The sequence below is a fragment of the Petromyzon marinus genome, chromosome 37 (genome assembly GCF_048934315.1).
Source record: "Petromyzon marinus isolate PM22_M1 ecotype Great Lakes invasive population chromosome 37, UKy_Petmar_22M1.pri1.0, whole genome shotgun sequence".
In the NCBI taxonomy this organism is placed as follows: domain Eukaryota; kingdom Metazoa; phylum Chordata; class Hyperoartia; order Petromyzontiformes; family Petromyzontidae; genus Petromyzon; species Petromyzon marinus.
This window is the reverse complement of record NC_133703.1, coordinates 21,729,552-21,741,892: the sequence shown is the minus strand read 5'-3', so window position 1 is coordinate 21,741,892 and position 12,341 is coordinate 21,729,552. Positions and strand designations below refer to the sequence as shown.

The 12,341-nt window shown below is 48.3% G+C and overlaps 1 protein-coding gene and 1 long non-coding RNA gene across 6 annotated transcripts in view; one reads left to right on the top strand and one right to left on the bottom strand.

Annotated features, from left to right (window-relative positions):
- STXBP4 (syntaxin binding protein 4) overlaps nt 1-12,341 on the top strand; it is a 60,994-nt gene that overhangs the window by 33,241 nt on the left and 15,412 nt on the right. For 4 of the 5 annotated variants that reach the window (XM_032967137.2, XM_032967134.2, XM_032967133.2 and 1 more), the window contains 4 exons: nt 3,114-3,187; nt 6,512-6,604; nt 8,034-8,103; nt 10,369-10,443. In XM_032967137.2, coding sequence (XP_032823028.1) covers nt 3,121-3,187; nt 6,512-6,604; nt 8,034-8,103; nt 10,369-10,443 — 305 coding nt within the window. In that variant the 5' untranslated portion in view covers nt 3,114-3,120. Of the gene's footprint in view, nt 1-1,068; nt 1,296-3,113; nt 3,188-6,511; nt 6,605-8,033; nt 8,104-10,368; nt 10,444-12,341 lie in introns of those variants that run through there. The other variant, XM_032967131.2, reaches the window with a different exon arrangement.
- Nucleotides 1,290-12,341, bottom strand: part of LOC142930195 (uncharacterized) — a 46,174-nt gene continuing 35,122 nt past the window's right edge. Inside the window, exons 2-3 of the long non-coding RNA XR_012946257.1 lie at nt 8,696-10,515; nt 1,290-1,696 (exon numbers count right to left, since the gene is read on the bottom strand). This is a non-coding gene — a long non-coding RNA (uncharacterized LOC142930195). The remainder of the gene's footprint in view (nt 1,697-8,695; nt 10,516-12,341) is intronic.

Sequence of the window (12,341 nt, the reverse complement as noted above, 5' to 3'; positions counted from 1 at the left end):
CGCTACGGAGCGGAGGCGGAGCTTGCGGTAACCTCCAGGCCATCCGTCCTCCCCGCCCCGCCGCACTGTATGACGATGCATTATTTACTCGTGACGGCAGGGGTGGACGGTCCCAACGCATAAAAGGGACTCACAAAGCACAGGATGGGACGTAAAAATGAGCTTAGCGCAGCTGGGGTGCTCATTCATTATTGATGTTTCCTGTATTGGGAATGACAGCAGTTTGCCATCACACCTGTTTCACGGAGTACCAGTGTTTTGTGTGTTATCTTGCCGTTGTTGTCTATGCTTCTGTGCAAAAAAAACTGAAAAAAAATGCACTAGTTATTCATCTCAACAAATTCGGAGTAGTTTTGACGTTGCCGATTTGGACTGAATTTGCTCCTCTAAGAATTACTAAACTACATGCAGTTGTCAAGTTATAAAAGAGAATGGCAAGGTAATTTAATAGATTAAATTAATAGTTGTGCAATGGTTCTGCTCCGTAGTCCTGTACTACAAAGGATCCGTGCCGGTCACATGCACCAACCCACATGCACCAACCCACATGCACCAACCCACATGCACCAACCCAAATGCAGGGCATTGCACAACGAGTTCCCAGGGGCATTACAGGCCAGCCCACGTGGGTGTTGGGTTAGCGGGCTATCGCTCCCTATCCCCCCTCCTCCTTGTCAGACTTTGGGGGACAAAGTATCGACTTAAACCAGCCTTCCAACTAAAAATCCCTGTGGACAGAGAAGCAGAGGTCATCAATTTCCTTTATGTCATCAGTTAAACGTGAGTGTCATTAACACAGCGTTGGCTTTTTTTCTCATCGTAACATATTTTTCACATTGTGGACGTGTTGCAGATTGCAGATAAGATTCTGTGGTGGTGGTGGTGTTCATGCTTCATGACTGCACGCAGCGGGTACCTTGTGCCGCTGTGAGCAACGATGGATGGGAAAGGAACCCGCATACTTTGACTCATTAAGTCAATCCGTTGCCCGTGTCTTCTTACCCCGTTTGCCCCAGCGCCACCACAAATTAGACTCTGATTTCTTTTCACCCGCTTAACTTTGGCGTCATGGCCTCATCCCCGCCCCCTAGACTCATCCCCCTCCACACCCCCCCCCCCCCCACTGCTGTGACATCAACTAGATGCTCTATGACAGACGCACCCGTCAGACACGGTGCGAAGGGCACCGTGGGGTGGGTGTCAGGAAGATTCGGCGCCAATGCCAAGAATTACCTTGAAGCGCCCAGTTACTCGAGCAGACCTTGGCAGCACGGTGGCTGCTTGAAGGTTACCAGGTATGTCTCGTGCGGGCGTGCTCTGTGTGTCTCACGTCACCGCTGTGTTGTCGTGTGCCGTCAGAGAGCTGGAATATTAACAAAGAAAAGTGTCCGCGGTACACTTCTGGCCGCAGAGAGCATATAGGTGCGTGCGTGCGTGCGTGGACGAGGCGAGACATTTTTGTTGGTTTGTCGGCGACTTGGAAGCCCGGAGCGGCACACGACGGAGGAGGTTGAACTGGGGTAGTCGCGTGTTGAAGGTTGGAGGGGGGCAGGAAAGAGAGAGAGGGCGGATTTAGAGTGGGAGCCCGGAGGTCGTCGATGGACACGACGAGCCCGCGTCCAGACCGGGAGCGATGGGGGATTGTCAGAGCAGACCTCAAATGTCGGGCGTCTGACTGCGTCACGGCCCGTGGGATCTGGCGGAAGGGAGGAGAGCGATGGTGTGGGTCATTGGGCCATCAACGCTTTCAAGCAGCGACGACCATTTGTTTCTGTTTGTTGAAACGAGGGGCTTTGCAGCAAAGGCGCTGTACTTTTGAATGTTGATATGTCAGGTGGTTTTTTTTATTTTAATAATGTAATTTTGTTTGTTATTTCATTTTGTTGTTATTTTCTAATCTGCACGGGTGTTTTTTCGCTGCTATTAAACAACCGGTAATTCGAACAAATAGTTCTTCAAGTAATAAAACGCAGCACTTTGTCAATCCACCCATGAATGAAGGCCTCCCCATACCGTGTCAGATGCGGAGGTTGTTTGACCATACTTCACCATGCTGGTCAGTGTGGGTTTGTGAAAGAGGGCAGGCGGCTCGAGACCATTTCAGAGATCGCTCGCCAATGACACTAACGCTGGCCAGGAATCGAAATCCAAGTCTCCAGGTTCATAGATAGCACATTGCGCTAACCACTGCGCCACCACTCGTACTGTAAAGTAATTAACGAGGAGTTAATTGCCTTCTGGTGGGATTGGTGGCTTAACTGGTTCGTCAAACGAACAGACGGTAAACTGGTTATTATTTTACTGTAAATAGTGTGCAAAACGGCACGTAAACACTTTGTAACTGTGTGTGATGCATTTTGTGGCTGTGTGGGGGTTCATCCACATAACACAGCTGTTATAAACGTTGTGTCCTAGTCTCGAGCACATTCACCATGTGCTTCTAACCGATCAACAAGCCTCTAATTGTGCGCCTGTGCGTTTCCGACCACGCCGTCAATCGAGCCGTGCAAGTGGTTACCGGATCCTTAAGTCGCTCGGTTATCGTATCAATTCAGTTCGGTTGGACGTTAACGTTCAAGTGTTAACTGTGTGACGCCTTTCTTTGTCCGTTAAGTTGAACACTAGCAGGTGCGTTGCGAATAGTCACGTAACGATCTGCTCGCCTACCACGGCAAGTTGGCGTTGTTTTCACAATTACATTTATCGGTTGTTCCCCTTCTCGTTTTTACCATCGCGTTCGTGTTGCTTTTTCTTTTCGTCTCGTTTGTAATGCCTTTTTGTGCATCCCGTTGGCCTGAATGTAACGGCGTGCCATTTCCATCAGCCGTAAATGTGCAGTTCTCAACTCGATGCTCGTATCTTGAGCGTTACGTTCAACAAAAAAAAATGTTGGGTCTGTCGAATTCGATGCATCACTAACGCACGTAGCGTAGCGCCGTTTACCAAGCGCCCGGCGTGTTGAATGGTGCATTATCTCATATTGACACGAGGTGCCGTTGATGCAACCGGACACGAAGGCCGTCTCACCTTTGTCGACTGACATGTTTGGCGCATTCCTACGCCGGACCTGACGCTTCCCCTACCCTCCACCCCGTCCGTGCGTGCGCGTGCAGGACCATCATGGGACCTCACGGGATCAACCGAGCAGCCCACCGCATCGTCCTGTCCGATTGCGAGAACGGCCTCGGTGAGTGAGCGATGAACCCCGAGGGCTTGCCGGGACACGCGCTCACCATTGTGCGCAGCAGGGGGGGGGGGGGACTACCCACCCCCCCCCCCCCACCTTGCTTCTCACTTCTTTTGTTTGAGCCACGCTCGTCACGATTCATTGTGAGCCTCTCTTTGGGAACGCTCGCTGCGCTCTCACCGCGTGTCACGGAATGCGCAGCGTGACGCCCACACTCTCCGCCAGTGTCCCCTTGGCTGACGACGACCACAATCCACTCGATTTCAAGCTTTCGTGACTGCAAGGATTCATCTTCTTTGGTTCTTTCGGTAAAGTCACGTAGAATGAGAATAAAACAATAAATTGATAAAGTAAAATAACACAATAATATTCTCACGACGTTTCGGCCACAACACAAGCGGCCTTCATCAGGTCAAGGGACGAGACTGTCTGGAGGACACTCCAGCGCTGTCCTCCAGACAGTCTTGTCCCTTCACCTGATGAAGGCCGCTTGTGTTGTGGCCGAAACGTCGTGAGAATATGTGAGAATATTATTGTGTTATTTTATTTTATCAATTTATTATTTTATTCTCATTCTACGTGACTTTACCGAAAGAACCAAAGACCACAGTCCACTCCTTCAGGAACTGCTGCGATGGGTTGTTTTTTTTTTGTTGCATCGTTACAAAAAAGGCTGGGTGCTTTTTTTTCACGTTTCTGCCGTGTAGTTGTTTGATTTGAAGCGTTCGTGACTGCAGGAATTACTCCTTGGTCCTTTCGGTAAAGTCACGTAGAAATAAAATAAAATAAATAATAGAATGCGACGTTTCTATTGCAACACAAGCGACCGTCATCAGGTATAAATGAATGAGGAAACAAGTGGAGTGGGAAGCGAGTGGGAAGCGAGTGGGAAGCGAGTGGGAAGCACGTGGGAAGCGAGTGGGAAGTGAGTGGGAAGCGAGTGGTAGACACGCGGGAAGCGCGCGGGAAGCGCGTGGGAAGCACGTGGGAAGCACGTGGGAAGCAAGTGAGAAGCGAGTGGGAAGCGAGTGGGAAGCACGTGGGAAGTAAAAAGGAAGTGAGTGGGAAGCGAGTGGGAAGCAAAAGGGAAACGAGTGGTAGACACGCGGGAAGCGAGTGAGAAGCACGTGGGAAGCACGTGGGAAGCACGCGTTAAGCGAGTGGGAAGCGAGTGGGAAGCACGTGGGAAGCACGTGGGAAGCACGTGGGAAGCACGCGTTAAGCAGAGATGGAGCGATGAAATTGGCGTGTGTGCAGGAGCTGTACGAATTGTTGTTCGCAAAAACGTGCGATGTGGCGACAGCCTGGGGAGGCCTTCTTCCAGCAGTGGATAGATCATGATGTCAGCCGTGTAGTGTGAACAAATCCTTTGCATTAATAAGGCCAAGTAATCAAATGGGAGAGAGTGGTGGTGCGGTGGTTAACGCGTCGCGTTGTCCACACGGACACCCGCGACTTATTCCCGACCACGGCTAACATCAGCGGTGAGTAATATTTCGGACCTTCATCAGTCCGCACTGGGCAGCGTTATGCAGTATGGTTAACCAACCCTTACACCATGGAGACGCCTACATCCAGCAATGGATTGACAAACCGCTGTACAGAGACAAAACTGAACGACCCGAATGGAAGGTGTGGGAGCGGTCGGTGCAGTGTGTGGTGACATCATCCGAGTGGAGTTAAATCGTGTTTAAAGAGCTTAAGTCCCATTACAACTGGGTTTGGTGCAGTGCTTAAGCAAGAGTTGATATTTCGCCAGGATGTCCATCACTGGCTCCGTGATGTGCTCTGCACGAGGCCATTGTGTTTCCTGCACTGCCTCAGTAGCGTATATTAAAAAAAAAAACCTCAAACTTTTTTTTTCCTACCGGGTAAGCCCCACTGAGCTTCATATCTCTTTTTCAGAAGCGACCTGGCCACAATTGATAGTTGAACGAAGTGGCAAATCACGTGTAAATGTTTCGCAGCAAATATTCTCAAATGCACGTTTATAAATGTGGAGGGAAAAACCGGAGGTCTCGGAGAAAAATCCACGCGACCACGGGTAGAACACGCAAACTCCAAATACACAGCAGGCGTCAGGGTTGCGATCGAATCCACGACCTCCTGTATGTCAGGCGAGGTAGTTAACATTTTACCACCGCGTGATAAGTCACCTTGTTGAGATATAATTCGCGGCCGGGTCGCTTCTGAACAAAAGCTCTATAGCTCAGTGGGCCTTACCTGGTAACATAAAAAAAAATAGTTGAGTTTTGTAGTTTAGTTTAGGTGAGACACTCATGAGCACCACACAGCGAGTGGTGTTTCAGGCTAAGCGCGGTTAGCCTTGATTGTGATGGGGGGGAGAGATATTACCCACCAGATGCGCATTCTTGTTAATTACAAAGTCGGCCAATAAATCTGCTTAGGACAATCTCTGTGAGACTGGGGCCTGGCAGGAAAAGTGATGCAGTGGCAAAGTGAAGTCAGAAGTTCACGGCTTGTTTAAGCTCTGGGAGACCTGAAAGCCATGCTGTGCTTATGAGGAAGTTTGTATTCGTGCGAACATGGCACCTGTACCCACATTAGCAAATACTCTCCATTGCGGCTCAATAAGGCTTCAGAGATTGTTCTGGGGCGCCGCGGATGCCGCGATTTTAACTCCCTCACCTGGTATGCAGGAGGTCGTGGGTTCTATCCAGACCCTGAAAATGCTTTTACATTTGCATGTTCTCCCCATGGTCACGTGAATTCTTCACTGGGTCCTCCGGTTTTTCCCTCCATATTTATAAACAAGCGTTTAAGAGTATTTGCCTGCTATAACTTTCCACATGGTAAGACACCTCGTTGAGCTATCATTGAAAAAGAGCTACATAGCTCAGTGGGCCATATCTGGTAAATTACAACAACAATAAACTGTTTTTAGTTTATATTGCAGAAAATTCTAAATTTATTGGAAGACACAGAGTAGAATTTACGTTCTACAAAACTTTTTCTGGTCGTCGAGACTCTTTAACGAAGGAGGCAGCACACCGGAGATGACTATGTCCACTTCGGAGATGGAGCGATGAAATCAGCTGGTGCACAGGCCTCTAGACTGAGCGTCGCATCGGAAGACCTTCAAGAATGGTGATGGCTTGGGGGCGATTTTATCCATCCGTGGATAGATCGACAGCTGGTGATGGTCGCCGTGAAACCGAATTGGATAAAGCCTTCAGAGTGGGAGCTACTTGGTGTTTTTGTTCCGGTCTGCGACTGTGTGCCCATTTGAATGTGGAACGGTCGGCAGGCTGTGGGGGAGGGATGGGGGTTTAACGCCGGCCTGGCTGTCGTGTTGTTCCGCAGGAGTGAAGGTGATCGGTGGAGTGCGCGAATCCGGAGAGGAGTTCGGTGTTTACGTGAAACGCGTGCTGCCCGGAGGGATGGCGGCCCTAGACGGTACCTCCGGTCGCTGGCACTCACTGCGGCGCGTGTTCGTCGGTGACACCTGCGTAGGGCAGCGTTGCGCAAGCGATTGTGTAGCGAAAGAACTCGAGACATTCGTCAGCGACCAACTAACCCCAAAATAAAAAAAAATAAAGGTGTATCATCGGGGATGTTTCGAGCAATGGCCCAGCTTCTTCATGGCACCTCGAGAGACCAGAGAGGCAGGAGTCCCGACTGCGCTGTGGAATTCTGTGCGTTGATTCGTGCCCCATTTCCACGGCCACTTTGGGACTGGATTTTGCTGGCACAGCACGAAATGTAATTATTCCAAATCGACTCGAGTTGGCTAGAGTTGGCTTTAGTTGACTAGAGATGGCCGAGTTGACCAGAGTTGGCCTGATTGGTCCCAGAATTTGAGTTGATGGACAACGTGCATTGCTGAAAAGGTGACGCGTCTGTGACTCTCCCGAGTTCCGTGCGCTATCACACGAGTTGCGTAGGTCTTTCACAGAAATATTTCCGTTTAAAGGGTGTAGACCACGTTTGCTGATGGAATGAAAATAGTTCATTAAGGTTGAATTAAATGTTGACTGTTCCGACCGCCTGGATCATTGTTGATTGTGACATGGACTTTTCGGCTCGTCCACAAAGCAAAATCAGCCTAAATAAATTCAGGCTGTGGCACGAATGCAAGCCCAACTGAAGTTGACAAAAAAGAAAATGAAAGCACGTTACCTGGATGATAACTCGAGTGCTTCGCCCGCAATGGCCGTGGCAAACGCGGCAACAGAGGTGGAGAATGAGAGCCAAGGTCGCCGGCTCGGCAACCGTTCACAATCACACGGTGTACAGTGAATCAAGCAAAGTAACAGAGGGCACCTTCGAGGTCCGGTTTGAGAATGCGTGAATGCTGCGAAACGAACGAATGCTGTCACTGAGCTCCATTACGTGTGGGGCTGTATCTGTGGTTTGTTTACGCACATCCGTCACGTGATTTTTGACACTGTTATTGATTTGTTATTGTTGCGATTGTTGTCGTTGTTTTTTTCACCGTCTTTAAGCACTGTTTATCGTTTATCCTGTTTGTAGGAAGTTCTGGAGTGGGTTTCATGTAAATAATTTGTTGTTGTTGTTTTTGCTCTTGTGAGTTTGCACATTCCCTCCACCCTGCAATGTCCTGTAACTGCTGTCACTGTTGACGGTCCTGGGCTGTGCTCTGAGTTTCTACGTAACTCGATATCACTCAGTGGATCTGTACATAACTCCACGAGTCTCTATGTAACTCTATAAACCTACAGTATCCTGCTCCTGCCGCCACTGCCGACAGACAGTCTTGGGCTGTGGTTGTCCTTGTAGCAGAGCTGCTTAGCTCGTTGGGGCCTTGCTAGCTGAAACAAAGCCTAAAACGTGAGTGCGTGGTGGTGGCTCTGCTCCGACACAGGGCGGCTGAGGCCAGGTGACCAGATCTTGGAGGTGAACGGCGAGAGTCTGCTGGGAGTGACTAATGACAGGTAGGGAGACCTCCTCCTGCCGTTAACGACGCAGCGCCGTCCAGCGCCTGTGCCCGCTCGCCGCGCGCGTTTGCATCGCAAAGTAGCCAACTCCGTTTTCCTGCGACCAAATCACATGGAGAGCGCCCTGCCCTCTTCGGATCTCGAAAGCTAAGAAAGGGGTTGACCCGGGAGAGTGTTCTGCGAACTATAAAACTCCAAAAAACAAAAAACTATTTTTGTTATTTTACCAGGTAAGGCCCACTTTAGCTATATAGATCTTTTTCAGAAGTGACCTGGCCACAAATGATAGCCCACAGAAGTGGATTATCACGTGGACATTTACAGCAGCTAAATACTCTTAAACGCGTGATGTTCCTAAATATGGAGGGAAAAACTGGAGGATCCGGAGAAAAATCCACGCGACCACGGGGAGAGAGACACGCAAACTTCAAATATACAGCAGGCGTCAGGGTCGAGATCGAACCCATGACCTCCCGCATACCAGGCGAGGTAGTTATCATCTCACCAAAGTGGCTCCCCAATGGGCTACTGCTGTGTATAACAGGTGTCATATGCTGTGTTGTACAGTACTTCCGAGCGGATATCGAACCTGGGCTGCCGGTTTCGTAGCGCAGTGCGCCAACCACTACACCGCCGCTCCCAAAACGTGCACACCCATACACAGTACACACCTAGCAAACATAGCGGACACACAAACACTGCACGCTTAGACAAAGATCCCCCATATAGCATTAACAGACTTCGTTTGGGCAAATACTGTTAATGAGCACCTATTAAGGCCAAGGGAGGGGGTGTTAAATAAACATAATCCTTTATTTATAATGTGCGTTGACAATTCTCTTTCGTGAAATATAATCCTAAATGGATTCGCGCAGAGCCTCCACTTGTCTTTGCTGACATTCTCAGAGAAAGATCTCAATTTACTCGAGGCATAAATGGCTCTGGCGACGCTTATATTTCTGTAATAAAAAATGTGCAACTCTATGGTATATTGATGCAACGCCGCTTAAATTGTTTACAGTGTAAATGACACTTCTGCGATGGTGATGATATCTTTTTTTCAAATGTTTTTACTGCGATGATCATATCAGTAATGATGGTGACACCAACGGTGATGATTATATGATGACGATTATCGACGCGATGCGGATAAAATTGGTGATGATGATGATGATGATCGAATTGATCGTGATGATGATGCCAGTCTACATCATTAGACCTCCTTTGCCAGTACCAAAATATAATAATATGGTTTTTCCCCTTTTTTTCTGGCAACAAAACTGAAACGTTTTTACAAGGATTCATGTCTGCATTGACCACAATACCTGCAGTCAAAATGCAAACAAAAAACATACTATGATAATATATGCATTGTCCTTGAAACTGATTGGTCCACACCAAGGGACGGCTTTCTTTTGAGCCTCGACCCAATTGGTGCTCGACCAGATGACGCCAAAAAGGCGTACGCCACTTCCTTGGTGTGGACCAATCAGTTTCAAGGACAATGCATATATTCTTGGTTCTTTCAGTAAAGTCACATAGAAGGAAACAATAAAATAATAAAAATATAAAACAATAAAATTCTCACGACGTTTCGACTGCAACACAAGCAATCATCATCAGGTGTGAAAACCACAGCAAGAAAATGTGAAAAAAGTGGCGGTTTTTTTAACGTTAGCACCACGGAGAGCGATTTGATAAACCATTTCGGGTCTTAATTCATTGTTCACGCTTATGGTGGCTTTCAGACCGCATCCATTATTTTAGTCTCCCCCCTCCTCTTTTCTGAACATAGATGGACTCGTCCATCTGAACAGTCAAATCGCTCTCCGTGGTGCTAACGTAAAAAAAACGCCACTTTTTTCAAATTTTCTTGCTGTGGTTTTCACACCTGATGATGATTGCTTGTGTTGCAGTCGAAACGTCGTGAGAATTTTATTGTTTTATATTTGTATTATTTTATTGTTTCCCTTCTACGTGACTTTACCGAAAAAAAAAAACAAGAATATGAATCCCTGCAGTCACGAAAGCTTTTAATCAAAATTTAATGCATATATAATCATAGTATGTTTTTTGTTTGCATTTTGACTGCAGGTATTGCGGTTCATGCAGACATGAATCCTTGTAAAAAGGTTTCAGTTTTGTTGCCAGGAAAAAAAAAAAGGGGAAAAACCCTATTGTTAGATGATGCCAGTGTTGATGGTCATGGGCGACGGCGCTGGTAACGGATCCCGCCGGGTACGTGCGCGTGTGTCGCCGTAGCGCGGTCGACGTCCTGCGCCTGGCCTCCGTGAGCAGTCACATGTCGCTGCTCATCTCTCGCGACGACGAGGCTCGGTGAGTGGCGACGGCTCTACGCCCCGTGCAACCTCCTCCTCGCTCCGCTTCTCCCATGGGCTCCTCGGAGCGCTGTGAACACAGTGACCCGAGTTCGATTCTGCTTACGACCAATAACAGTGGCAAATATCTGAACCCGTTACGGGGCCTCCCCTAGCTCGACGCAGCCTTTCAAATAGCACCTGGTGTGATGTGTAAACATCGGCACCGGAGAGACAAATGCAGCAGCAGATCACGCTTTCCCACCTGATGTCGGACACTTGTGTGTTGCGCCCGAAACGTCGTGATTTATTTTATTTTCTACCTACGTGACTTTACCGAAGGAACCAAAGAGTATGGATTCCTGCAGTCACGAAAGCTTAAAATCAAGATTGGATGTGGTGCTCGCCACCCACCCCCTTGTGTACCATGCTGGCCTTCAAAGGTGCTCACAAACGGCACTTGCCCCAATAGTGTTAAAGGTAATACAGGGATCTTTGTTTAGCTTTATAAGCCCAGCTTAATCTGCTTATTTATTAAAATGTTTATAATTGTCAAGCGGTCCTCGATGGGCACTCGAGCTCAGCGAGGTATCTTGTGTTGGCTTTGGTAAGATGAACGTTTGCGAGTGAGGCAGCAGTTGCTCTTAGTCTGCGTTGAGTAATGTGCTGCTATGCTTTTGCAAGTTGTCGGAGCTCGGCCACAATGAAAACTGGCATACATTGGGGGGTGCCACGGTGGCGAGATGTTAAGTATCTCGCCTGGAATACAGGTTATGGGTTCGATCCCGATGCTGATGCCTGCATATTTGGAGTTTTAAAGTTCTCCCCGTGGTCACAGGGATTTTTCTCCATGTCCTCTGGTTTTTCCCTCCACATTTAGAAACATGCGTTTACAGTATATGGCTGCTATCAATGTCCACGTGTGATAAGCCACTTCGTTGAGCTATCATTTGTGGCCAGGTCACATCTGAAAAAGGGCTACGTAGCTCGGTGGGGCTTACCTGGTCAAATAAAAAAATATATTTTCGTTTATTTTAATTGCGTGCACTCTGAAGACCCTTACAGCATCCGAGGATCCCCGCAGGTCGCTGGGTGTGGGACGTTCCCCCGCTATAATTAAGATCCACCCAGCTTAATTGAATTAATCCGTTACTCTGTGTGGCACCGCAGTGCGCTCGAGATGCTTATCTGGTGGCACTGGTCATACCCATGATGTTGCAGACAGACTCTTTCCTACAAGGACTAATCTGCATGCCTTTATATCACGTCTCTTTGTGCGTCTCTCGTAAGCCCCTCATTTGTATTATTATGGTCCTTTGACATGAGGCTGTGCGTGAGCTAATGAGTGCATGGAATGTCAAGTTGGAGATCACAGTCTGTTCACCACTGTTGCTGGTGGTGCTGGCGCACGCCCGCAATCCAGCACTGCGGAGGTGAGGGGTAGGTCGATCGCACGGATGTTGTGAGACTCTCATCTCGCGGGCATCAAAGTGTCTTACCCTGGCTTGCCAGGAGAAGGCATGGTATGGGTAGTGTTTCCCCCTCGCGAGCGTGGCTTTCTGACCTGCCCCGACTGGACGTCTGTGAAAAATAGCTTTATAGCTCATCGGTATAAGTAAATATTATGATTTTCTCCAAGATGCTCCGGTTTACTCCCGCATGAAAACATTAATCATTTGGACAATAACACCTTAATATAGAAGATCGCAGAGCTTGGACAATTGTTGGCGCTGGCTAACCGCGTGGATGCCTTGCTCGCCTGTTTGTGGTTCCCCGTGCATTTGAGTCATTCTCTCTCTCTTCGAGAGCGAGTGAATACTGTACGGCAAGCTGATAGTCAAATTTACTATCATTGTTGTTACTCATGACAATGTAAAACCGCAGTCCAGTGCTCAATGACTTATCACAGAAAAAATC